This window comes from Sphaeramia orbicularis, chromosome 7 (genome assembly GCF_902148855.1).
Source record: "Sphaeramia orbicularis chromosome 7, fSphaOr1.1, whole genome shotgun sequence".
Taxonomy (NCBI): Eukaryota; Metazoa; Chordata; class Actinopteri; order Kurtiformes; family Apogonidae; genus Sphaeramia; species Sphaeramia orbicularis.
Genome location: NC_043963.1, coordinates 32330073 through 32357737, shown reverse-complemented (window position 1 = coordinate 32357737; position 27665 = coordinate 32330073). Strand labels below are relative to the sequence as shown.

Below are 27665 nucleotides of genomic sequence, written 5' to 3'. Positions count from 1 at the left end.
ACTACATTTTCAGCAAAATATATCATTAATTCTACATAAAAATAAGTATTTATAACCACTGTCATTTGCAAACTACATGGGGTTTATTGTTTGACCAGATGCTTTTGGGTCTTTAAGGGTTAAGTTCTGTATAAAGCGCTACATTAATACTGAGTAGATACAACAGCTGACAACAAACAGGAAAGTGTTGTTAGGATTTGTGGTTTGCTTGAGATTTAATAATATTCAGGAAGTCTCTGATGGTCTTGGCCTGGAACTTGGGAAATAATTACATCATTTGTTGTGATTTTCTGTGCAAACTCAACTTAACAACCCTTCAAAGCGACTATTTGATATTCTGTTCTAGGAATATTGTTTCTAGAGTGTTGTTTTCAAGATTTTATATTCCCGAAGTGTGCATTATGTCAGGACTAAAATGTCTTTGCACAGCACTTGCACAGCAGTTTATAAACTGGGCTGGTCTGAATCCTCAACAGAAAAGGAAAGAGGAAAAATACCATATTATCACACATATCCTTTTTCTTCCTCTGAAAATAAACCTTTTAAAAATGGAATTCATCTGTGATTTGAAACATTTACATTACATACTGAGTTTATCAATGAACAGACTTGTTTTACATGTTTGAGCTATTTCTAAACCTTGTAATAAAAGAAGACCAAAGTTACACAAAAATGCATCTCACATCACAATTACCGTGCCTAAGTTCTCTACAAACCTAAGGAAAACCATGTGTCTTCTGCCATATTTTTACATTTCATTTGCACAGAAAACAACCCTGATAGATTCACTCCTTGGTCACAGTATCTAGTATTTGTTTCCAAAGCTGTGTGCCCTTCTAGTTTTTTATTGACCAGGACGACCCATGACCAAATGGTGTCAAAATAAGGCCCCATTGAATCCTAATTAGTTTGTCACTCCCCATTTAGGCCCTTTTGATTCTCTTTATTTATGCTTTATTTACTTATGCTCTGTTTCAAGATGCCTCGGTGACCGTCTGGAGATCATGCACAAGCTGAGGAAGTTGCGGCAACTAGAGGCAGAGCGAAGTAAGGTAATTAATGCATCATATTTTTATTAGTTTCTGTAAATAAAACTGTGAAATGTGCTGTATATGTATAGAAGAGTGGCAGGTTTTGTTGAGTTATTTGTCCTCGTCTAGGCTAAGGTGTTAAACCTGTGAGGACTTATTCTACAGTTACATTGAAGTACTGAGAAAAGTGACTCAATAAGTTGGATATTTTTGCGTCTTTAAAACAAGCACAGAGACTTTGTTATTCTGCTACTGGTACTCTTAAACTGTTTTGTTTTCTCCAAGGTCTTCAATGATCCTATTCATGGCCATGTGGAGTTACACCCACTTCTCATCAAAATCATAGACACACCACAGTTCCAGAGACTCCGAAATATCAAGCAGCTGGGAGGGACCTACTTTGTTTTCCCTGGAGCGTCTCACAACCGGTTTGAACACTGCATTGGGTATGTCTTTGTGGAGCTAGATTAAGCATGTGAGGTACAGTTTATTTTTAGTCAGGATTAAAGCATCTTGTCTTGCACTTAAGTGTCCCTCCAACCACAAAGAAATTTTTTGAAGTAATGTACCTACGCCCAGAAAAATGTCAGATCAGGTTTAACTTGTTCAGCAAATGCAGGCTCACTTCTCTTATGCATTATTGACACAAATATGACACGAACGCCATATTTACCTCCGCCAAGGAGGTTATGTTTTTGCCAGGGTTTGTCTGTCTGTCTGTCTGTCTGTCTGTCCGTTAGTGTGCAACATAACTCAAAAAGTTATGGACAGATCTAGATGAAATTTTCAGGGTTTGTTGGAAATGGGATAAGGAAGAAATGATTAAATTTTGGTGGTGATCGGGGGTGGGGGGGCCCACGGGGGGGCCCATTTCCAACAAACCCTGAAAATTTCATCAAAATCTGTCCATAACTTTTTGAGTTATGTTGCACACTAACGGACAGACAGACAGACAGACAAACAAACAAACAAACCCTGGCAAAAACATAACCTCCTTGGCGTGGGGGGGCCCACAGGGAGGGCCACTGATCAGCCTTGGCGGAGGTCTGCACTCTCCGAGTGCTTTTCTAGTTTGTTTGTTTGTTTGTCTGTCTTTCTGTTTGTCTGTCCGTTAGTGTGCAACATAACTCAAAAAGTTATGGACAGATTTTGATGAAATTTTCAGGGTTTGTTGGAAATGGGATAAGGAAGAAATGATTCAATTTTGGTGGTGATCGGGGGTGGGGGGGCCCATTTCCAACAAACCCTGAAAATTTCATCAAAATCTGTCCATAACTTTTTGAGTTATGTTGCACACTTACGGACAGACAAACAGACAGACAGACAGACAAACAAACCCTGGCAAAAACATAACCTCCTTGGCGTGGGGGGGCCCACGGGGGGGGCCACTGATCAGCCTTGGCGGAGGTCTGCGCTCTCCAAGTGCTTCTAGTTAATGCTGTGAAAGACTTACCCAGTATCTGCTTTGGTATTCCCCTCGATGAATCAGTAAAAGAGCGAAAATTGCCATGCAAAGCCAATAGAGACACTAGTCTTTTATTTTGTTCACATAAACCACAAGTTGATGAGTCCACATACAGAGCTACCTGACTCAGACTGTTCTTGTTTGTTGGTGTTTTCAGTGGTTGGAGTAGTATGTTTTGTTTTGTGCTGGTACAGGGTGAGATACCATTTTGTTCTACAACTTCAGTGAACAAACAGCACTACTGAAAAAAGCCAAATATTCACAACCGCATTCTCTTTCATTAAACAATAAATCTGACAAGATTGTGAGCAAATTCTCTACATTTCTCACTTAAGCTAACAACATAAAATTGCATATATTTACTAATTTTGGCTTATTACAAACGCTAAAAACACATTCCATGTGGTGTCACTAAAATAAGAAAACTGGGATTTGTTCCTCTGCAAGTTTTTTTTTTCCTTTTTAGACAATGAAATGACCTCATTTACTAGGAAGGCTAATTTATACAAGCACTAAAATTTTATTTTGCTCACATAAACCACAAGATGAGTCCACATACAGAGCTACATGACTCAGACTTTACTTTTTTTTGGTGCTTTCATTGGTTAAAATAGTATGTTTTGTTTTGTGTTGGTACAGGGTGGGTTACTTGGCCGGGCGTCTTGTTCAGGCTCTGAATGAGAGACAGCCAGAACTCCTCATCTCTGGCAGAGACATCCTTTGTGTGCAGATCGCTGGTCTTTGCCATGACCTTGGTGAGTGATATGTATGCATGTGGAAGCTTGTTACTGGGGGTGAGCATGACAAAGAATGGAAGTGAAACTCTCTTGATTATTTATTGAAATTAGTAAAGTACTATGTCCGGAAAGGGTGGCATCAGTTAAGCTTGTATGCATTCCCTTTTTTCTAGGACATGGTCCATTTTCCCATATGTTTGATGGGATGTTCATCCCAAAAGCACGTCCAGACATTACATGGAAGGTAAGTAACTATGTGATGTGACCATAAGCCACAGATGCATTAGTCTAATACATGTGTAGGACTATCAGTGGTACAAGAGTTCAGGATGTAACCCAGTGACGTAGCCATGTCTGTTAAGAAATGCAGAAAGGCCTAATGTGATTTATCAGTGATTTGACCTTTTTCTGAACCTAGTAGTAGAGAGGGGCGATGAGGTAAAATTAATAAAACTAGTGCTGTCCTCAGTATGTTTCTTCTCTAGTAGTACGATTTCCTCTGAACATATAACCATGTTGCTGACATGTGGTGTTCTGTTTCAGTTTCATTCAGTTCTTATGAGTCATTAGAAAACAATTTGGCAGTTAGAGAAAGGACAGAAACACTTTGCTACAAAACTAGAATGACTAACCTGTACATGCATGCAAATTGAATACACTGAAGCGAAAATAAATACTAAGAAAGACAAACTGAGTTTTACAAAAAATTATGAGCCAAAAAATTTCACAAAATATTTTAAGAAAGCAGAAATTTCCCACTGCTTTGCTATAAAAAAATATGGCTCTAGCTCAAATATTCAGTGCGTTTTGGGGGGGAAAAAGAACAACAAAACTGGGAACTGTGAATGCAGTCAGACTGGTAGATAAAGATCACTGTGTGGAAAACCGGAATCCGCACTCAGTATTTTTCAGAAGTAACTAAAAGCAGCACACAGAATGTGTGTGAGTAATGGTACAACAATGTTTTATTTAGGCCTGACAGACACATTTTGCACCAACTGCAAATACTATAGGCCAAGGTGCTTCTGTAAAAAAAAAAAAAAAAAAAAAAAAGCATAACCGCATACAGTTCCCACAGTGATTGTAATGTCCAAGCTGATAAGGCATACTGATAAGAGCCGTTATGATTACTGTCATTATGTAAGTTCTGACCACAGACCTGCTGTCTGGCAAACGTGAGCAGTAGAACACATATTTAAGTTTATATCCTGGTGATAAGAACTTTCTGTTTGAGTAATGAGTCACTGTGTTTTCATTATCAAAGTGTGTGAGCGTTTTAATATATTCATGGTGTGTACTGTTACAGCATGAGGTCGCCTCCCTTGCTATGTTTGACTATCTGGTGGAGGATAACAACCTGAAGCCAATTATGGAGCAGCATGGCCTGGTGCTGCCGCAGGACCTGGACTTCATTAAAGAACAGATTGCTGGACCTCTGAACACTACTGCTAAAAGTCAGACGGTACAGATCAGTCCAAAAATGTCATCTCTGCTACATCAGCCAATATCAAGCAACTTTTATAATCCATATTTGTCCCATCCCATCATTTAGAATCTTCAGGTTTGTTTGTGCACTTAAGTAGCATTTACCAACAACACAGAAAGTAGATGAACTAGAATATGATGAAATAGGCAAGGAATGAAGTCTATTCTTAAAATAGAAATAGAAATAAAATATAGAAAAATAGCAGTAAAAACACTAGAATAAACTAAACAAATCTTTACAACATTGATTTAATTTGTTCATCTGGATGACTGTTATTTGAACAAAGTTATTTTTATACCATTTTGCTCTACAATTTCACTGCACAAACTGCACTACTCAAAAGAATCCAAATATTCACAATTATTACCAAATTCTTTTTATTTAAACAAAAAATCTGACAAGTGTGGTGGTGGTGTGCAAATTCAGCTTGTCTACATTTCTCACCTCAGCTAACAATATAAAATGACCAATTTTTACGAAGTTCAGCTTATTACAAGCACTAAAAACACATTCTATGTGATGTCACTAAAATAAGGAAACTGGGATTTGTTCCTCTACAAGTTTATTTTTTCTTTTTAGAGAAAGAAATTACTTTAAAACAGATTTTTTTTTTAGTGTTGTAACTACAAACCTGAAGAAACAAACCTAAAATCAAAACATTTACGTGAATACTTTAATCTATGCTGTATATAGATACTGTACTCTCTGCTAATGCTAAAATGTTATTTTAATAATGTGTATATGTGACTTTTTTGTATTGACTTACCGCCATATAATTGCTATATTGTTTGTTCATTGGCATGCTTTGGTTGTTTTCTTTGAGCTTTTCCTGCATTTCCTCCTGTGTGATTTAAAAAACAAAAACAAACAAACAATGTGCTCCAAAGACTGGAGTGGTACTCATTGTATGCTTAGACATGCTTTATGAAAACAGTTTGCTTTGATTGATTGTGATGCCATTAATGTGTTGTTCTGTCCAGTGGCAGTACAAAGGTCGAACAGAGGACAAGTCCTTCCTCTATGAAATTGTAGCCAACAAAAGAAATGGCATCGACGTGGACAAGTGGGACTACTTTGCCAGGTTCGTTCACTTCCCGGACATATATGTTGTGTTGTGTTTGTGTTAATATATTTCGATGAGTTCAGCTGAACTGTTTCATGACTCTGCCTCATCTCAGGGATTGTTCCCAACTCGGCATCCAAAACAACTTTGACTATCGTCGCTTCCTCAAGTTCGCCAGGGTTTGTGAAGTGGACGGGCAAAAAAACATCTGCACTAGAGACAAGGTGCCCCTCTTACTGCTTCTTCTTTCCAGTTTCATTAAAATGCCATTCTACTTACTGGGTTCGTGCGGGGTCTTAAAAGTCTTGAATTTACAAATCTGTACTTAATACCTTAGAAAGTCTTTAAAAGGTATTAAATTTGATATGGTAGTTCTTAAGTTATGTTGCTCGCTGAGTTTAAATGTGTCTGTTAAATGTCCAAGCTGCTAAGAAACTAATGTTTGTCTACAAAGTTCCACCTGTTCAAACCCCACAATTTATACTGAAATTAGGAACCAATTATCGCCAACTTTGAGACTGTGAGAAACGACTCAGAATAGTGGGATACAAGACATTGGAATAAATAAATACATTTTCCTAAATTGTGGGAGTCACAAATTTTTGCCACTATGGCTGTGAAATGGGCATTCAGTTCTGTTCTAAGTAATCGGAAAAAGGCCTTAAAAAGTCTAGAATTTAACTTGTAGAAACCTGTAGGAACCTTGTTCTTAATTTATTGTGACCAAACTGACTCTGTATTAACAGGAGGTGGGCAACTTATATGACATGTTCCATACCAGGAACTGTCTCCACAGAAGAGCTTACCAGCACAAAGTTGGTAACATCATAGAAACCATGTGAGTAAACCAGTTTTTATCTGTAATCTGTTGAGCATAGGTTTTTGTATTTGTTTCGTCATCTTTAATAATTTATTTAATTGTCCAGGATCACAGAGGCCTTTTTAAAAGCAGATGAACACATCCAGATTGAAGGTTCAGAAGGGAGGATGTGCACTCTGTCCACAGCCATCGATGACATGGCCGCCTACACCAAGCTGACAGGTCTGTAGACACCACTGTGTGTATGTAAACTTCTGTTTATAGAACATTAACACATGGGAAGAAGATAGTGAAAATGCACCGTATGTACCTTGTTAAAAACTCACTGGAATGTTCAAAGTCACTGTTGTGGGATTGTTTTAAGAAGCATCACTACCTGTTCTTTCTTATCTATTTTGTTTGTACTCTGTAGCTTCATATTTCATCCTCATGATCTTTCTACTAGCATAAAAGCATCATTATCTGACCTGACATTTTCTCTGTGTTGTAGATAATGTGTTTGAACAAATCCTCAACTCATCCTCTCCGGAACTGGCTGAAGCAAGGCAGATTCTACACAACATTGTCTGTCGACGTCTCTATAAGTGTCTGGGCCAAACTCAGCCGGATAAACCCATTGATGTCACCCAGGTGTGTGCTTGTGTCTCTAGTGTACTAATTAAAGATATTTACCACCAAGATTTTAGGTGTAAACATGTAATGGCCTTGGGGTTGTCAAGGAGGGACCAGAAGCTACACACATAAGACTCTATGTGTGGAGTCTTACGGGAGGAATGACTCAGTTCCGTGAATAAACAACTATTTTGTGAAAGATTATACTGATTATATACAGGGTTCCTGTGGGGTCTTAAAAAGTCTTAAAAGTCTTGAATTTACAAATCTGCATTTAATACCTTAAAAAGGTATTAAATTTGGTGTGATATGTCTTAAACTGTCATAAATGTGTTTAAATGTGTCTGTTAAATGTCCAAGCTGCAAAGAAAGCAACGTTAGTCGACTCAGTTCCCCTCGTTTAAACCAGACCATTTATATTGAAACTTGGAACCAATTATCACTAACTTGCAGCTGCTAGGATGAAATGATCACACAACATTCAGCCCAACACACGTGCAGCCATTAGTCACATTGCATCACCTGAGAAAGCTGATCGGGAGCTTTAAGGGACGGCTCTCAAGTGAAAAGTAAACATGAGGAAGTGCAAATTTAGAAATGCCTGGTTGGAGGAAAGGTCATTCTCCACTCTTTGACGCAGGTTTTCCTAAATTCTAGCAGTCGTGAATTTTTGTCAGTATGGCCGTGAAATGGGCATTAAATTCTGTTCTAAGTAGTCTTAAAAAGGACTCTTAAATTTAACTTGTAGAAATGTGTAGGAACCCTATATGTAGATTATACAGTCACCTGATCTCAAGATCTAATGATTATTTTGTTAGACAAGTGACAGTTTTGAGATGTTACAACACACAGGATTTATTTACACCATTTCAGATTTTTATATATTTCTACAAACCTGGTGGGAGTAAGGGTAAGAATGGAAGTGTTGATTATTTATTGTTTTCTTGAGGGGAATTAGCAAAGTACTAAGTCCAAAAACAGTAGCATCCTTTAATTATGTATTCGTTCCCCCCTTTTGAGGACATGGTCCATTTTCCCATATGCCTTTTTATGCCTTTTATTTATGTTGTCAAAACCAACATTAAGAATATCTGCGCATGATGAACATGTTACTTATCTCTCACATCACAGCTAAGAAATTCAGTCTGCTAAACCACAAGACTGTTGAAAACATTAAGAGAGCGTATGGTGACATCAGGGAAGTGACAACTTACAGTTGCGTAACATTACATTATCAACACAGAAACAGGCGAGATTAGAATCTTTTATCGTTAGTCTAAATATCTTTGGTGTAACAGTTTATCGTATCATTCACGCTCTGCAGAAAACAACTGGTTTCAGTACGTCAGGTGATAGTGAATTAGTCTGAAGTCACTTTAGTGAAGGTTACTGCTTTAATATTAATATAGTAAAATGTGTTTTACTGAAATGCTGGACTTTTTTATGTTTGAACCATTATATTTCTTTTTTTTTTCCACCGCATCTCCTCTCATTCCTGAAATTCACTCTATGTTTTCAACAGTAATGCCAAGTTTTACTTCATGTATGCGGGCCAGATATAAGTAACATTTCTTTAACCTCTTAATCCTTCTACTGTGGTCTTTCTCCCTCTTTAGGAACTAATTCTTAGCTGGGAAGCTGATTTGGCTAAGTCCATCCCTCAAAGTGGTTCTCAAGAAGAAGTCGACCTGCAGCCAGAGGACTTTGTAGTTAGCGTGAGTATCTCGTTCTGCGTTCTTTTAATTTGCTCTGTAGCTACAAAAGATTACTACCCATGTTTATGCTCTTTATTTGTGTAAACTGATGCTTTCATTTTGCAGCCCGTAACACCTCTGCTTTCTTTTAGGTTATTACTATGGACTATGGGATGAAGGACAAGGACCCCATCAATAACGTGCGCTTCTATTGCAAGAAGGACCCCAACAAAGCCATCCAGATTCGCAAAAACCAGGTCAGAGATGGTGCTTCTTTGCATGAGCTACAGTCACATTGAAATATCTGTATTCTTTTGCTACAACATCATTTCAAGATGATGTTTTAAAATAAACATAACACAGATCTTGTTTTTTTCAGGTGTCCAAACTTCTTCCAGAGCAGTTTGCAGAACAGTTGATCAGAGTTTACTCTAAGAAGACTGATGAAAAGAGTCTGGAGGCTGCAAAGAAGCATTTTGTCCAGTGGTGCATGGACAAGAACTTCTCAAAGCCTCAGGTAACATTAAGATACTGAAATGTCAAAGAAAGAACTGTTGGGTTTACAAGTAGCTATAGTGCAATAGAGTGTTATGCAATGTTAATGCTGGTTGCACAATGCTGCGTAGACTTTCTGGTCCTTTTTCCCTTAAAGCAGAGCGATAAATGCAGACGAATAGATAAGTGCAAAGAAAGATGCATTTTGGGAGCATTTATATCCAGGACAAACATGGAAAACAAAGAAAAGGTTACAGAACTGCTCACAGAAGACTTTAGAGTAAGTTTGTTTACAAAATGAGAGGATCAGAAGGGAAGAAAGTGGAAAGAAGAAGAGCAACTGAAGCAAAGTAACAGTTGAATGTTTTGGGTTCTGGTGAAACAACAGCGCCTTCCTGTGGTTGGAAACAGTAAGACAGTGGCCACATGAATTAAACTTTTAAGAGGGGCTTACTACTTATCTGACGAGATAATTCAGCATTTTTCCAATTTATTGTTTTATGATATGATATACCTGTCATGGAAAAAATTATTAGACCATCAAAAGTCATCAAAAACAATGGTTATGCAATCAAGTACTAACTCCTGTGTGTATCATGTGACTAAAACAGACGGAAAAGAAGACATGGAATGCCTAAAAGCACTGTTTTTGGCAGTACAATGCCATAGCTATTGATTTAAGAACTGAAGTGATTTTGGTTATTATCAAGAAAACCATGGAAAATGGTTAGATATCAGCTCTGAAATTAAACTCTTATGAGCTATTTTTGTTGTTATCATTATATTTGTCCAAACAAATGTACCTTTAGTTGTACCAGACATTAAAATGAACAAGAAATTGAAGAAAACAAGGGTGGTCTAATAATTTTTTCCACGACTGTATACTTTTAACAAGTTGGCTACTTTTTCTCTGAGGTAGCTGGTCTGGTGCTGCTTGATGCTGATTACTAACTGAGACACACATTTCACCACAAAATTAAGTTTAACTATTATTATTTTTATTTTATAAAATTCAAGGGAGAAATTTCCAATTTAATTTAATCCGAAATGCTGAACAGGAGTTTGTAGTTTGTTCCAAATATCTGTTATTAGTCATTTTTATTACTAATGGTTAATATACAGATAAAACAGTGGCAGATGTGTTTGTTTAAATGGGTCAGTACATTGTCTTGTTTATATTTATTGTGCCTATTGTGTGACATTTGGTCTTTGGTTTATATTTTTGGTGTCGTATAAGCCTATGTAAGGGCTGGGCATATTCTTATGCAAGACACAACAATAAAAATTCATCCATTCATATACAGTAGCGAGAAAAAGTAAATATCATTTGTGTTTCAAAAGGTGCATTGGACAGACACAAACAAATGCAAATTATTTTTTTATTTGTTGTTTACAAAAAAAACATAACAAAACTAACTTCTTGTCCATTTCAACATGTTATGCCCTGTGTGTGTTTACATTTTGTTCATGTGTAGAAGGGAACATATGCGTTTCAACAATGGCTCAATATCTGGCAGAGTTCAATGATTTAAGAGTGATTAGTAATGCAGTAAATCATAAATGCATGGGGTGTCCTAAAACTTTTTTTCCACCACTGTATATAACAAAAGAATCACATCATTCAGCCTGTAACATGTAAGGTTATGTCCTCTAACATGAGGGTTTATTTGGAAAAGCAGCAGATTATGGACATTGTACATCACTAGTGCCAGAGTCACTGTGACCTGCTTTAATGGTGAATTATTAACAGCGAAAACAGACTTTTTTGTCAGAAGATGGTCATTATTAATTCAGGCAATGCCAGAACTCTAGTCACTTCCCCTCTTTTTTTGTTTGTTTGTTTGTTTTTAAGTTTTTCTCACATGTAAAGTACTACTGCTAATGTTGTACGCAGGTCAAAGTTTAATGGAGAGAAAGTGAGGAATGGACTAGGACCAACCATTAAGTCATTCTGATGTTATGCAATTGTAAAAATGTAGAATACACTCCAAGTAAATGCAAAAACAGAAGTACTAGTAATAGTGAACATAGAGTACTTTTTATTTTATGACACTGAAGGTATTCATCTGTTGACTCATTGCAAAGAAAGCCTTCACATACAAGTCACTTTTTGCTGTACAACACAATAATGACAAATATCACCGTTTTCTTTAGTGTAGTTCTGTACATGCACCAAAACTTTGATTTAATCTTTACCAACTCACCATTTTAAGGTAAAACATAGTAAGGATTTTTTGGCTTTAAACATTTTTTTCTCATTATTTCTGCCCAAAAATGGCTCTTTAGATAGTAAAGGTTGCCTATTGTCAACAAGAGTGTCCTGCTGTCTTCTATGTCCTCTTGATGGAGAAATTTGTTGTTAGTATACATTATAGTAACTCTTAATCAGCCCTGAGCATTGTAAACAGGAATTGATGATATTATTTATTTTGTTGTTGTTTTTTGTTGTTGTGTTTTGTTTTTTGTTTTGTTTTGTTTTTGTGTGTGTGTTTATTAGGTTTGTAGGTTTGTTGAATAATTAGTTTTTTTTGTATTGTGTCTGTGTGGTTCTTTATGTCTAAGTACATGTTGATGTAAATGTATGTGTTAATGCTGATTCTCTCTATTCACACACAGGATGGAGATATAATTGCACCGGAGCTCACTCCTCTGAAAGCCAGTTGGTCAAACACCAACGATGGTGAAGGCGGCAGCTCCAGGCCAGTAAACTGTCCCACGGTCAATGGACAAGAGAAAGTCAGACATCAGCTCTTTAAGTAAAAAGACAAAGGAGCCTTGTTACACAGCAGCAGCAGAGACGGTGTTGAGGGAAAATATTTTTATACCGTTTTTACACCAAAAAGAAATTATTTGAGGGTTTACAAAGAGGAGATATTATTGTATATTCAGGGCCTGTCCTCAGGGTTTGTTTGTTTGTTTGTTTTTATTTAAAGATAGAGCCCCGTTTGTTGTGATACACATCTTCACTCTAAGTGAAATATTTTAAAATATTATTGTAAAATAAGCTTTACTGCTTTCTGTGTTATTTTATTTTAAGTTAAATCATAGCTTTTTACATGATCTATTACTGCTGTCATGTTTATCAATGCAACAAAGAAGTTATGATTATTCGGTCAGTTCATCTCTTAAAATAAGTATTATGACAATTGCATTTGCAAGAAAAGTTACTCGGTGAACAAACAAACACAGCTCAGGTATTGTCTTCTGACCTGAAAATTCTTTGTAAATTTGATTTGATTTTATTTTTGATCAAAAGATCTTTTTGGTATTTGAGGTATATTTTATTTATTCTTTAGACTAAAATAACCAAACAGGCTTGTTCCTTTGTCATCCTTACCTCAAGGTGCTTAAGGAATATTTTGTTTTTCATTGATAATATTTTCCTCTTATAAACGGTAACAGTCATCAAACCTGCCTCGTTGCCACTGCTCACTGCTGGGTTTAGTTTTTTCTAGTTGTGTTTAAAAACATATATATTTTTTGAAAGAATATTTAAAGTATCTTTGAGATTGGTGAAAACACACTTTGTACCGCAGATATTTTGACATATAAACTCTTCTCCCCAAATGTGTTTGTGTTGTAATTAAAGCTGTCAACAGTAGGGGGCGTCATACACCAGGCTGACTGGAACAATTTTAACCTCTTCACACAGCAGGTTGTTTGATCATATAAAAGCAGTGTATTTCAACTTTTATTCAATTATAGGACACGATCCTCTGTTATCAGTGTTCATCTCAATAATAGTTAATTTATCCAAAAGTCAAAGTGTATTACTCTTATCCCAATAACCGAAATCTTTTATTCTCTTAATCAAAACAGTAATAAAATATGTAGTAGTAGTAGTAGTAGTAGTAGTAGTAGTAGTAGTAGTAGTCAGTTATGTGTGCAGGGAATTATGGGAGTTGTTTTCAAGACTTATTCTGATGAACATCCATCAGACATGACTCAATCTACAGATAAGGTAATATTTTTCATCTTTTATAAACATTAAGTAATGAAGTGACTGGTAAATACTGCTGAATTTATATAAATGCCCATTACACTGAATAAAACAGTGGATTTCTCTGAATTTGGACAAAGTTTGACACTATATAGTGGTAATACACAGTTCAACAAAAGTAGCATAGTCCAGATCAGTTTTAGACAAACTGAAATAGTACATGTTAACTCTGTCATGTAATTATTATCAAACTAAGTGGAATCATCACTCCCAAACAAATGACATGTCCAATGTGATCATTTTGTGTGAGATGCATATATTGCAGTCAACTGTTTTCTTCAAGACAACTTTAATGATAATAAATATATTTTTGGCATTGTGTCTAAAATCCTCTCTCCATAAAGATAACAAGCTAACTGCATTTTATTTAGGAAAAGTTAACCTAAAGTATAACTAGTGGATGTTACACATAGATGGTACAAATTATCTGATAATGTAGAAAAACATATTAGGCAATCCACGTAGTAAATTTGGTTTTGTACTTTGGAGTAATTAATGCACACATAGTTTTAACTGAACCTTCAGTAACACTGTGCATGAGAGGTTTAAAAAAAGAATCTTTAATTTGTTCCTTTTTTTGATGCAATTTTGAAACATTGAACCAGTGTTCATTTCACTTATCACTCAATTTATTTTTATTCATTGAGTAAATTGAGTTAAAGTGAATAGAAATCAAGGTCATTTTTCTAATAGTACACTCCAGTCAATAACTTTTCAAAATAAAATCCAACCATTTTCTGCTCATTTATTTTATTCACCTCTGAGTGATAAAACCATAGGATGAGCCCTCGTTATTTAACCAGGAAGGTTGAGTTACAGGATGTATGCAAACACAGCCCTGATGTTCTGTGGACACACACACACACACTCTTCCACATCCTGTGGCACTCATTCCCTGTGGCAGGCGAGGAATATCCACCACACACACTCACACTGTGCACCAGCAGGACCAAGGCCAACTGCCTGCTAGTATTTTTATAATCTTCATCCTCCCTGACCTGTTGCTCCCCTCCTGGCGCCAGTGGTCTCAGCCCTCCCCCTGCGATGCCTCAACCTTACACACACACACACACACACATACACACACACATGCTCCTGTACACTCAGCAGCCCCTCCACGGATAATTGAGACCAGCTGTTGCAAGGTGCCTCTTCCCTCGACCCTGCACCCCTCCTTCACCCTGCTGCCGCTGCACTTGCCTTTCTGGCAAAAAGTGATTCCAAACCCCCCCACAACCACTACCCCTCCAACCCACTCACTCACTCCTTTGCTTTCTCTCTCCTGACTCACACCATCCCCCTCCCACATGCCTCAGAGTGTGTGTTTGCCACTTCCATCAGTTGTGCTGATTGACACATAGGTGTGTTTGTGTTTCGTTTTTTTCCCTCTTCATCCATCCTGTCATTTACAATATCTGCTAATCCAGCTGTCCAGGTTATTCACAAATGTTAACTTCACCCTCATTGCTGTATTTTCTGCCAATATGGCTCAGTTTTGCACTTGTCATCAAATCCAAAACACACTTAAAATTAAAATCAGTCACAAAAACACTGTCAATGGAAAACTTCAACTTCAACCTCAGCTTCAGTGTTTCTTATTTACGAAGCTTATTTCATATAAAATGCAGCTCCAAGTGCTTTTACAGGACAGGATCAAAACAACACCGACAAAAAATGTATAAAATGGTTAAATGCAACTCTAAAAAAATAGGAAAAGTAGCAGATTACATTTGTTGACAAGCACAAAGCAAAGAAGTACAAGCATTATGCATTACAAAACTCAAGTCTAATATTGATGTTATTATAATAATGATATATTTCACCTATATTTATGTTTATATGTACAGGGTGTCTCATAAGTCTCCATACATAGGACACATAATACATATGGTTCTAACATGTATTTCTTTATATTTCTTCTTTATAGTTGTTCAGCAGTGGAGGACACGCATTGAAATGTGTTCCTGACAAAATGGCAGTCAAATAGAGTATATTATATAAATAAAAATGGTTTATGTCAAGAAACGTTTATTTTTCCTATGTATGGAGACTTATGGGACCCCCTGTAGTATCAAAACCAGTGTAAAACTTAAACATTACTGATAAAATGTAAAACAAGTGGATTAAAGCTTGAAATAGAGACTCAAGTGACATTTGTGACCGCAAATCATTCCAGATTATCTGTCATTATAAGTCTAATAAAGCTGTAAGTGTTCCGTCTTTTTATTTATATATTTCTCATTGAGTGGATGAAGGTGTTGACTGTGAACCACCACGTCCCCAGTTGGATTTCCAGTCTCCATGACCTTTGCAGCTTATCATTCCCTTTCCCTGCCTTTGTTTTCTGCTATCAAATGAATAGAGACTCATTCTACCTGTATTTTTCCATAGTTTATCCATCAAGTGGCACGTTTCAGTGTGATTTGTTATTTCCACAGGGAGTTTTTGGACGTTCTTCTCTCCCTCTCCGGTCTCCGTCCACCCCTCTGGATTAAGGTATATTTTGGAGGAGACAAAACGAAGCCGGTGATGACTGTGAGCTATCCCGGTCACTGGTCGCTGGCTGGAATGTGTGGAGTTTAGGAGAGGAATGGGAGAGGTGAAGGGGGGGAGGAGGGTGGGGAAAGGCATGTCTGACTCTCTTTTCCAGCTGGTCCTGAGGGGTCAAACTGTGTGTGGATGTGTGCATGTCATGGCCTCTCATTAGGGGGTGAGACGCTGTGGCTCCAGACCCCCATGGTAGGATTGCTGGGTGAGTCTGCAGTGATCCTGCCACTTTGATGCCCCTGACCCCCACTCCTCCTACCAGGAGGTTAATGAGCCTCAGTGAGCTCTGTAGGCACGCTGTCGTATGTGTGTACGCCGCTAGGTTTGAGTCGGAGAGGTGCGGACCTGTGATACGCTTTTTGTGGCGGTCGGATCAGATGACCAGGCTGTGTATGTTTGGGTGTGGAGAATAATGTTAGAATAACTCTGAAATACTTAACACAGCACCTGCTCCTTACAGCAACTTCACCCATTAAGACCCAAACATCCATCTATGACCAAATGTAACTGTTTAATACCTGCTGAGCCACTAATCCTATCAATCCATGTAAATAATTGGTGTAAAATGCACTTTGTCATCTTTTCATGGTCATCAGATTGGATGTTCAGAGGCTCCGTAGTGAACGTGGAAACACTGTTATCTTCTACAACAGGGGTGCCAAACTCATTTTCTTTCAGGGACCATATTCAGCCCAATTTGATCTCCAGTGGGCCGTACCAGTAAAATAATAGCATAATAGCCTATAAATAATGACAACTCCAACTTTTCAGTGCAAAAAATAACATTAAATGATGAAACTATTTGTATCCAAAACAAAAAAAGATGTGAATAACTGGAAAAAACTGACATTTCTGAAGAAAAGTACAATTTTATCAATCAATATTATGCCTCAACTTATGATTTATACATGTGCATTACAGATCAGATCTACCAAGGCACAAAATTGCACTTATTTTTCTTTAGACATTCCAGGTTGTTCACATTTGTTCAGGTAATTGACATTTTATTATTAAAGGATATCTGTTCTTTGCAATGAATCAAAGAGAAAAAAAATTGGTGTTGCCATTATTTAAAGGCATAATATATTATTTTTCTCACATTAAACCAAGAAGAAAATTTGGAGTCATTATTTCTAGGTTATTATGCTATTATTTTTGAGTTTGATGCCCTTGACTGTTAATATCTTCAGGGTAATTTTTGCATTTTGTAAATTCATCTCACAGGCCAGATTGGAACCTTTGGCGGGCCAGTTTTGGCCCCTGGGCCCCATGTTTGACACCTGTGTTCTACAACATTGATTCACCAGTAAAACCTATAGAGTTTGATCAGTGACAGTGGATGGAGATGCTTGGTTTACGTTCAGTTAATGATAGTTTTGCTGAAAAAGTCACTTTTTTTCTGTTTTCTCCATATCTGATATAATAACCCTCAACTTTAACCTAAGCTTTTATAAGCATCTACAAGATCAGTGAATTAAATATGGGAAAATACTTGATTTTCACTGAAAAAACACAGATTACATAAGATAATATTACAATAAATGGTGGTAAATCACTTAAGGAAGGTTAAATATAGAGAGGAATTCATTTGGGAACTGTCACAAAAGTAACACTTGGTGTTTATGGGTTAAACTCACAGACTCCTCTTTTTTCTTCATATTTTCACACTTTAAGGCTACAACTGGCATCATGTCACATCTTCCTCATTTTTCTTTCTCAAAAGGCAGATGAACAGCTTTTACACATGGTTTTAGGTTGGAATTTGCATTTATTCAACCAAAAATTTCTGTTTTGCTTCTGTTAATGGTGGGTGTAGCTGATAATAATACAATATACTGGGGGTTTTATTTAGATTTCTGGTCATAATCTGAAAAATGTCATTGTTGCAACCCTTTTACAGATACACCTGCAGTGGAACATTTTAGCATTTCCCAGTTGCTGTAAACCTTCAAATGGTCAGAATTTTTCAGAGGTTTTGCAAGTCTCCTTCTTAAACATGTCCTGTATATAACATATAGAGTTTCATCACTATTATTATTTTTTGTATTGTCTGTTTTTTGCAGTGGTGTTATATATGCACATTTTGTTACACTGTATCCTGTTGCTGCTTTAACCAGTGACTTTTTATTTATTTTTTGGTTTTGTGGGATCAATAAAGTTTCATTTTATCATCTTAGGTTAAAATAGAAATGACACTAAATGATTCTATGACTGTTATTCAGTTTATTTACTTCCTATATAGACATCCTCTCTGTTTGTGCTTACACTTTTAAGAAAAAAAATCATATCTTTTTGGCCCTGCAGCAGTTTTGATTTACTGCCCCAACCATCAATAATCACTACCCATAATTACTAGCCCTTCTTGACTTTTTCCCTGTTTCTGTTTATCTCCAACCCCTGAAAATTGACCCGAGCACTCCTTCACATAGCTAAGCAGGCATTTAGACATGAATGTGTTGTTTTGGGTGGAGCAGTGCAAGCCCCAGCCCGCAACGCGAAGGCATGGGAGTCCAAAACAGGTGCTCACGCTCTTTTTTTTTTTTTACCCTTTTCTTTTCATCATTCACTGCCTTTCCCTCTTTCTTCTTCCCACACCTGTTGAAGTGTGAGGACCCATGCTGTGGGAGGTTCAACTGAGCAGCTTAGCTAAAAGGCTGAGCGCTGCCAAGACGGTGGTGTCAGTAATTAACTAGCAGCCTATGTGCTTTATCTGCTTTGCCCCCTCCCCATTGTCACCCCCTGGTCAGGTCCTGCTTTCCCTTAATTTAAGGTGTTACTCCTGGTTTGATTGGGAGGTAGTGCTGCTACTTTGGCCCAAAAAAATAAGGGTGAGGGAGCAGAAAGGAAGCAACAAATGAGTAAAAAAAAAAAAAGTTAAAACTAAATATCACTCACTCAGGTCTTCCCCTGTGATGGACAGTGATTTGATTCCAGCCTGAGTGATGGTCCCAGAGGTGACTGGTGGTCTCTGTCTCCCAGTGGAACATCTTTACTGGGCCAACACTAAGCCCTCGGCCTCCTGGTTGTAACCATGGGTCAGGATTTACCCAGCTGTTTGAGATCTGAATCTGGATCCACGAGGGGGCCGGAGGAGGTTATTTTACAACATAAGGAAAACCTGTTTGAAAGCAGTTGAACAAATGTGTCATCAGTATTAATATTTTTTCTACATCTTGCCCATTCTGCTGTCCCCTGTATGAAGGTAGATTTGCTTCTTTATTATTCAATCCAAAAACAAAAGTTGCTTTAACCCAAAAAAAAAAAAAAAAAGTTTCGGTGAAAGAAAAAGTATTCAAATGCAATTTTTTGGGGTCTCAAATGGGTTTTTTGCATTCAAATACTTTTTTTTTTTTTTTTTTTTTTTTTTGATTCAAAATGTTTTTTTATTGAAAATATTTTTGGGGGGGTTAAAGCACCTTTTTTTATTGAATAATAAAGAAACAAATCTACTTTCATACCCCTGGATCTGAATCTAAAAACTCACCAAAGTGCAGTACAGGCTAATCAAAACAGTGAAAAGACAACATATGAGTATAGTCGTCATGGTGGCAACTAGTGAAATATTACAGTTTCAACATTTTAGTTTCTCTGGAAAAATGCATAGACTCCCATCGATGTTTTTAACAACCTTTAATTTCCCACTAACTCATAGTATGATATTTGTGCCTTCATTATATGTGGTTTTTTTCCATACTGATACTAACATAAGGAAAGATATGATAAGATGATCCTTTTTTAGTCCTGCATCAGGGACATTAGTCATGTTACAGCAGCAAAAGAAAGAACAGCATCAACAGTAAAAAGCAGATATCTGTATATTATAAAAGGTAAGAGATAGAGGTAAGGGTTTTCCCCTGTAAGAAGGTAGATTTGTTTCTTTATTATTCAATAAAAAAAAGTTGCTTTCACCCCAAAAAAAAAAAAATTTCAATGAAAGAAAAAGTGTTCAAATGCAATTTTTGGGTTTCAAATGTTTTGTTTTTGTTTTTTGTTTTTTGTTTTTTTTTTGTTTGTTTTGTTTTTTTATTGAAAAGGTTTTTTTATTGAAAATATTTTTGGGGGGATAAAGCACCTTTTTTTTAATTGAATAAAAAAAGAAACAAATCTACCTTCATACCCCTAGATCTGAATCTAAAAACTCACCAAAGAGCAGTACAGACTAATTAAAACAGTGAAAAGACAGCATATAAGTATAGTCATCATGGTGGCAAGTGGTGAAATATTAGTTTCAACATTTTAGTTTCACTGGAAAAATGTACAGACTCCTATCAATGTTATTAACATCCTTTAATTTCCCACTAACTCATAGTATATTTGTGCCTTCATTATATGTGGTTTTTTTCCATACTGACACTAACATAAGAAAAGATGCAATAAGATAATACTTTATTTGTCCTGCATCAGGGACATTAGTCATGTTACAGCAGCAAAAGAAAGAACAACATCAGCAGTAAAAAGCAGATATCTGTATATTATAAAAGGTAAGAGATAGAGGTAAGGGCAGCAAAAAAGTTAAAGCAGAAAATGATCTTAAAATTACCTGAATAAATGTTAAAAGTAGTGTTTCTTTAGATAGAAATGAAGTGCAGCATTAGAAAACACCTTCTACAAATAATCACAAACTGAACAGACCTTTATTTACTTTTATTGCTGACATTTTCTTCACTGTACATGCACAAGTTGTCCAAATATTTCTTTGCAAAAGGTGTGACGCTAAATTTTAGTTGGCTAATGTCATACAGTATACTGGGACTGACAGTCTGTATCTGTGGAAGTAAAAATGTGAATATGGTCTTTCTTTTAATTATATCCAGTCATTAATACATGTTTGAATGTAAATTATTCTGATTATGAGGCAAAAGAGTTGTGTTTCATGGTGTTCACAGATCCTTAAACAGTTTTACGTTTGATCATCCCTAAATTAAGGCGTTAATTACACTTAAAATCAATAATTAATCTTTAAATATGTCACTCAAAGGTCTTGAAAATTCTACAGATGCAATAAATGATAATTCTATATTTACTTTGGAAATCTTTGTACAGAATTTATCCAGTTTGTACTGATTAGTTTTTGCATTAAAACAGATCAAACTAGTGGAGCCACCAATAATTATTCATGGGTGGAGGGTTCAGGTATGAGTTTTAGCAGCTTGAACAACAGTACCAGAAACATTAGTCATGTATAAATGGAAATGTAACATGTGCTGGAATGAAACATGGTTAATACTGGTTCAAGGCGATAACTATGAGGCCTGTTCTACTGTTATTTTTGTGGATGTAAGGTCTTTCATTTGATCAAAGATGCCTTGAAAATGTTCCTAAAATGTCATACAAACTGGCTGATACCCTATATTTTTTTTATTATTAACCTTTAACTGGGACAAAAATAACTTGTCAAGATAAAAAAAAAAATCTCTTTAGTAAGAGTGTCATGGCCAAGACATTAGGAACAGAAGTTACAGGAAATAGAGATTTCAGCCATACACCCACACTAAAAATATACTGTCGCAGAAAAAATTATTAGACCATTAAAAGTCATCAGTCAAGTACTAACTCCTGTGTGTATCATGTGACTAAAACAGACAGAAAAGAAAACATGGAATGCCTAAAAGCACTGTTTTTGTCAGTACAATGCCATAGCTACTGATGTAAGAACTGAAGTAATTTTAGTTATTATCAAGAAAACATAGAAAATGGCTAGATATCAGCTCTGAAATTAAACTCGTATGAGCTATTTTTGTTGTTATCATTATATTTGTTCAAATAAATGTACCTTTAGTTGTACCAGGCGTTAAAATGAACAAGAAATTGAAGAAAACTAGGGGTGGTCTAATAATTTTTTCCACAACTGTACATAAAAAACAGACTAAAACTCAGTGTTAAAACCATACAACTCCACCAATGTTTTAAAAATTATAAAAGTATACAACAATGTTCCTTGAAAGCATCTCATAGTAGAACCCAATTCAATCAGTTCAACAAACATCTACATCCAGATTTATCCTTTTCCCATTCGATTGCACCAAGTAATCATAAGCAGGTGATTATTCAACAGTTTTGACATTATAATCTTCTCCATCAGAAATTATTTCCTTTGGACGTCACAAATTTTACGCTGTTAAATCAAGTTAAATCTAAACATGACTTCTGATTGCACATTTTACGTTGTATGACTGTTTTTAACTCCTGATTTCCAGTTAAAATTAAAACATTTTCCCATTTTACATCTTAACAGCATATTTAATTAAGTATCTTTCGGTTCAGGTTAAATCTTCACAGTGGGATGGGACTTCCTCAAATGAAACTGGTGTGGGCACATCTGGAAAGGCTTTATGGTGAAGGTCCAAGTGTGTGGTTTCCAGTGTGTTTGTTTGTGTGTTTGTGTGGCACCGGGGGTCAGTCATGTGGGAATCCTCTCAGCATTCTCCACAGGGTGCTGTTTTTTTGGGGGGGCCTTACAAAACAAGCTCTCAGGTAATGTCTTCAGTGTGTTTTTATTATTTCACAAATGTAGTAACAGTCAATACATACAATGACAGCTGGATCTGACGTCTCATACACCGCTACGTCCGGTTATTCTACATACGCTGCCTGTGTTTTTATTTGATGTCTCATGCCATAAAGCCGGTGTTTGTGTGCGTTTTGGGCACACGTGTTTGCATTTGTGCCACCCCGGGTTCTCCTCTCATCTGGCCGGGCCCTCTAGCTGGTAATCTGAGCATAGAGATTAGAAAGAAAAACAGCAGAGAAGAATGTCTTTGGTTGAGCCAGCGAGGAATTTACAATGGCCTTCAGGCTGCTCTGACCTCTCCCTCCCTTTCTCTCACCCACTCTCTCTCCCTCTTTCACACACACACAAAGATCCTTAAAGGAAAACTGTTGTTGTAACCTGTTATTTTGTAGTTCTGGCCCTTTCTCTTATCAGCAATGATAAGGTTTGACATCACAGCCTTAAATAAAATGAGGAGGGGGATTTCGTTAAGAACACAACAAAATCAAAAATGAATGATAACTAGCACATTATAATAATAAAAAGGCAATGCAAAGGTTGTTGTAAAACTTTGCAGCAGAAGTTCTGTGTGTTTTAGATCCTTTTGACTTTCTGTTACAGGTAACAGCTAAATGAACCGATGACATTTTGAGCATGAAGTTTAACCCATGAAGACCCAAACAACCACTGGTGACCAAAACCATCTACTGAGCTAAACTTGGATCTGTTGATCCATTAATCCTATCAATCCATGTAAATAATTGGTGTAAAATGCAGTTTGTCACCTTTTCATGGTCATCAGATATGACCCATTTGGACGTTCAGAGGCTCCGTAGTGAACGAGGAAACACCGTCATCTTCTACAACTTTGATTCACCAGTAAAACCCACGGGGTTGGATCAATGACAGTGGATGGAGACGTTTGTTTTATGTTCAAGTAATGATATATTTTGCTGAAAGTCATTTTTTCCTCTTTTTTTTTGTTTCTAATATAATAAAACACAACTTTAATCTGAGCTTTTATGAACATCTACATGATCTGAAAATTAAATACAGGAAAACACATGTTTTTCACTGGAAAAAAACATATTGGAATAAATGATGATAAATCAATTAAGAATGATTAAATAGATAGAAAATTTCATTTGGGAACTGCCACAGAAGAAGCATTGGGTCTTTATGGGTTAAATTGCTCGGTATTCATTCTAATCCCTCTAAAAGCCAAATGTATGATATACAATTTAACCCTTTCATGCATGAATTATGAGAACCTCAATGGGTCCAGTCAGAGAGGGAATTTTCAGTGATTGCCATTCCAACATTTATTTCAATATAAAGTAGCTCCTTGTTTTGGATAATCCCTTATGGTCCAACTGAAGCAAAAATGAATTTAAAAATAAAAATGTGGGTCAAATTGTCTCTAAAATGTCCCTTCAGAGAGATTTTGAATACTGTGTTTTGACCCTAATCAAGTAAATTTTCTGGAGTGTTTTTATTCCTCTTCAGGCCTGTAAAAGACAATGCGATCGAAAAAAATTTTATGAACCTTTTTTTCATGGAGTTGCAAAAATATCCACTCAGCAGGACATCATAATTTAATTTTTGAAGCAAAGAAACATGTATTTACTGATACACTGTGTGAAAACTATGAAATCAGTTTTTTTAATGCTGCTAATCTGATGTTTTGTCACATTTTAACATACTGTAATATTAGTTATTACTCACTTTATGGAGATAATATGCAAAAAAAACCCAAACTTTTTGTGTAAGAAAAATGCTTAATTACAGTCTATTTACAATAACAAGCAATTGATTTACACTCAAACATGTTAGTGCAGATCAGGTTTATCAAAAACAGCAAAGTTACAGTAATGGTATGAATTACAATGTATGGGATGATGCATAGGTGTCCACTGTGTTGGCTGATATGGAACTAAAACAACAAAATCCATGAATATACAAGAGAACAGCTGTAGAAGAACTGTCCACTGTAGTGACCACTATGCATGAAAAGATTAAAGCCACCACTTATTATAATTTCTCTTGGACATGTACAGTACATAAGTTAAATGTGCACACTGTTTACAGGATTTACAGTAATTTTCATATTATATCTGTATTTTGTGGAAGATTGTGTCAGACCCCTGCACAAACTCATAGATCTTTAAAGGAAAACTGTTGTTGCTGTAACCTGTTATTTTACAGTTCTGCCCTTTTTAGTATCAGCAGTGATAAAACTGTGGACATCACACCCTGAATAAAAAGAGAGAGGGATTGCATTAGCTTTTAAAAGAAATCAAAATACTGAGCAAGCATAAAATAAGTAAAGTGAGCTAAATACAGTATAAAACAGTATAAAAATAACTGAACTTTCAGTATAATGTTAATGTATAAGATAAAGTTTATGTACCATTTGTACACATATTCAAGTACTGCATATTCTTGTGCAGAGATCTCCCAGAGTACAAGTAATGGAATAATTATGCTGATATTCCACTTTAATTTGAGTATGATCAGTGATCCATGTATAAACTGCCGTGATACAAAACAGCAAAAACATATATATAACACCAAACAGATGTGAGCTGTTTTTCTGACAGGTTCATATCCACAAATGTAGAATCTAAATGAATAATAAAACAGTAGCCATGAAACAGTTAGTCAGTCTGTTATAATATCATCAAGACTTCCTAGTTCATATACTATATAGGTGACTAGATAGACATAAATCAGTACCAATAGGAGGTTTTACACCAGAATATTTTGCTGATAGTGGTTGATAACTATCGCCCAGGTTACACACATGAGTGTTCTCGTAACTCTCTCCTAAATTCTTGACTGACATGTTTCACTGTATGAATGGCATTTGCAAACAGCTTTTTGTGGGTCATAGAAAATAAAAAAGGGCTGTATCTGGTCCAGAGGCTGCTAATTAAAGAGAACTGAAGTAAGAAAAACAATGATAAATAGCACGTTGTAATGAAAAGGTATTATAAAACTACTGTATGTGAAATCAAAGTAAGCCTTGTTTCTTCATTTTTGCTGTATATGTGAAACAAAATCACCTACTATTCCTCTTAATCTTTCTGAAATTGTAGCAAAATGTTTGATTTACAGTTACAGTATTATCTAATGTGTTCACTGTTATTTTCCCACAAATATACACAAGTGGGTTGTATGTGCGAACCAGGTGGACTTCCTTCCAAGTATATTGCAATTTATAGCTGACATTTCAGAAATTCAGCAAAATAAAATAAATTCTACGAGCCAGTTCATCATTATGGTTTAATGGTTACGGGTGCAAATTAGTATTTTTGCTATAATCTGATACATTTACATCTGCTGTTCCATACAGATGTTCATTAATGTGCGCTGTCTCTACCCAATAAATGAACAATTTGCCTGTCAAAAGTAATATTTCACACAATAGCATAGCCAGAAGCTTCATAAACGGTTTTCCATCCAATATCTGTATAATGTCTCTGTTTGTTTCTGTCATGAATTCAAGAGACTATTGTCTGTAATCCTCACATTTATTTAGAATCTGTTTACACTGCAGTTATTTGCATTTATATTTCATGAATACGTCAACTTTTCTATCTCCCAAGTTTTTTATTCGCAAATTGACGAGCAAATCAAACAAATCCACTGTTCAACTTTCTATAATAATTCTGACATCGTAGAAGTACAATGGGAAGCAATGTGTCTATATTCTTTAAACTGGTAGTAAAATTTTAAAAATCTATCATATATGCTGTATATGATGGTAAAAGGTTGTAATCTCAAATCTATTATAACTCCTGATAATAATTATAAAATTTAAAAAAAATGAGAGTCATGTTGTGCAACAGAGGCTCTTGTTATTGGACACAGAGGAAAGGTATGTTTTGATACATTCCCATCTGTTGCCAGAGACGGTCTGAAGCAAGTGATGTCGCCATGTGGACAGAGATAACGCCACAGTGTAGGACAGAGAGGGGACTTGAAGGCTTCGATTGAGTTCTTATTTCAGAGGGACAGCTGTGTGGACACTCAAGGATGGATACTCGACTCAAACTGAGCCCCCTCACTCCGTCACAGCCCAACAACCTGCCTTCCTCTCACACAAATCTCAGCCTGTGTGTGTATGTGTGTGTGTGTGCGTGCGTGCGTGTGCGTGTGCGTGTGTGCGTGCGTGTGTGTGTGTGTTTCTGAGAGGGAAGGAGGTATACAGGTCTCTGCACAGACGAGTGGGACAGGTGTTAGGGACAGGAGGTGCCGTGTGGCCTGGGGGTGTGGTCAGGTGGTGACACACCTGTCCCTACTTGCACAAAGGGGTCTGATTACACACACACACACACACACACACACACACTTAGGCACACAAACACGCACATCAGCCTGACCATGTGTTCTGACATGCAATGTTAGACCTGCTATCCTCTCAGGCAACATGAGTCTGGTGGCCATGACAAACCTGGGCTGACTCTTGTTATGCCAAGGAAAACATGGCAAGATGAGCTCTGTAGAGATCATGACGTGAAAGTGGAGGGGACACATGCAGTTCGACACAAGTGGAGATTTGGTTACCATGAAAGAGTGTGTGTGTGTGTGTGTGTGTGTGTGTGTGTGTGTGTGTGTGTGTGTGTGGGTGTGTGTGTGTGTGTGTGTGTGTGTGACAGAGAAGGGCAGTGAAAACTGTCTGGATGTGATTAATTATTGTTTTCCAAGCACGGAGTCTTAAATGTCTCCATGCTGTATGTTGATCATGTGGTCTTGTCTTTTCTTGAAATGTGCTTCAAATAGAAAAATCAAATACTCGCTGACTTTGCTGATGAATTTTGAGAAACTGTTCGCAAATAGAATTAGATAAGAAACAGCTGCATCAACTGAGACCAGATGCACTTTTTCAAAGCTTACATTTGTTTATTGAGACTTTATTTTTGGGTTTTGCATGGCAGACATCTTAATAAACAGCGTTACTGGTTGCAATCAGTTATAAAAAGAATGAAAAGAATATTAATCCCATGATACAGCGTGTAGCAAAGCTTCATATCCCTCTGTGCTCCCCTTTTAAACAGCGTAAGTGGACACCAGTGTGTGTGGTACATGCTCTGTTTCTGTAAAACCTTGGAGATGGGGGAGATAGGCGTCTGGCCCTGGGGTGTGGATTTCAGGCAGGTGCATTTGGCTGCCCTGCGGCTCCTCAAGGGACAGGACGGGACGGGACAAGGCAGGAGGAGGAG

The 27665-nt window shown here is 36.6% G+C and overlaps 1 protein-coding gene across 2 annotated transcripts in view; it reads left to right on the top strand.

Moving 5' to 3' along the window:
• The window catches only part of LOC115422806 (SAM domain and HD domain 1), a 30413-nt gene extending 3372 nt beyond the window's left edge, over nucleotides 1-27041 (top strand). Inside the window, exons 3-17 of one of the 2 annotated variants that reach the window (XR_003935877.1) lie at nucleotides 980-1052; nucleotides 1317-1477; nucleotides 3136-3251; nucleotides 3407-3477; nucleotides 4540-4695; nucleotides 5700-5800; nucleotides 5898-6006; nucleotides 6529-6620; nucleotides 6709-6824; nucleotides 7093-7232; nucleotides 8831-8929; nucleotides 9061-9165; nucleotides 9288-9425; nucleotides 12020-12282; nucleotides 27020-27041. Coding sequence is in view for 1 of the 2 variants with exons in the window: in XM_030139355.1 (XP_029995215.1) it covers nucleotides 980-1052; nucleotides 1317-1477; nucleotides 3136-3251; nucleotides 3407-3477; nucleotides 4540-4695; nucleotides 5700-5800; nucleotides 5898-6006; nucleotides 6529-6620; nucleotides 6709-6824; nucleotides 7093-7232; nucleotides 8831-8929; nucleotides 9061-9165; nucleotides 9288-9425; nucleotides 12020-12163 (1621 nt within the window). In the remaining variant the exon portion in view is untranslated. Of the gene's footprint in view, nucleotides 1-979; nucleotides 1053-1316; nucleotides 1478-3135; nucleotides 3252-3406; nucleotides 3478-4539; nucleotides 4696-5699; nucleotides 5801-5897; nucleotides 6007-6528; nucleotides 6621-6708; nucleotides 6825-7092; nucleotides 7233-8830; nucleotides 8930-9060; nucleotides 9166-9287; nucleotides 9426-12019; nucleotides 14523-27019 lie in introns of those variants that run through there. The other variant, XM_030139355.1, reaches the window with a different exon arrangement.
• Nucleotides 27042-27665: the final 624 nt, after the last annotated feature.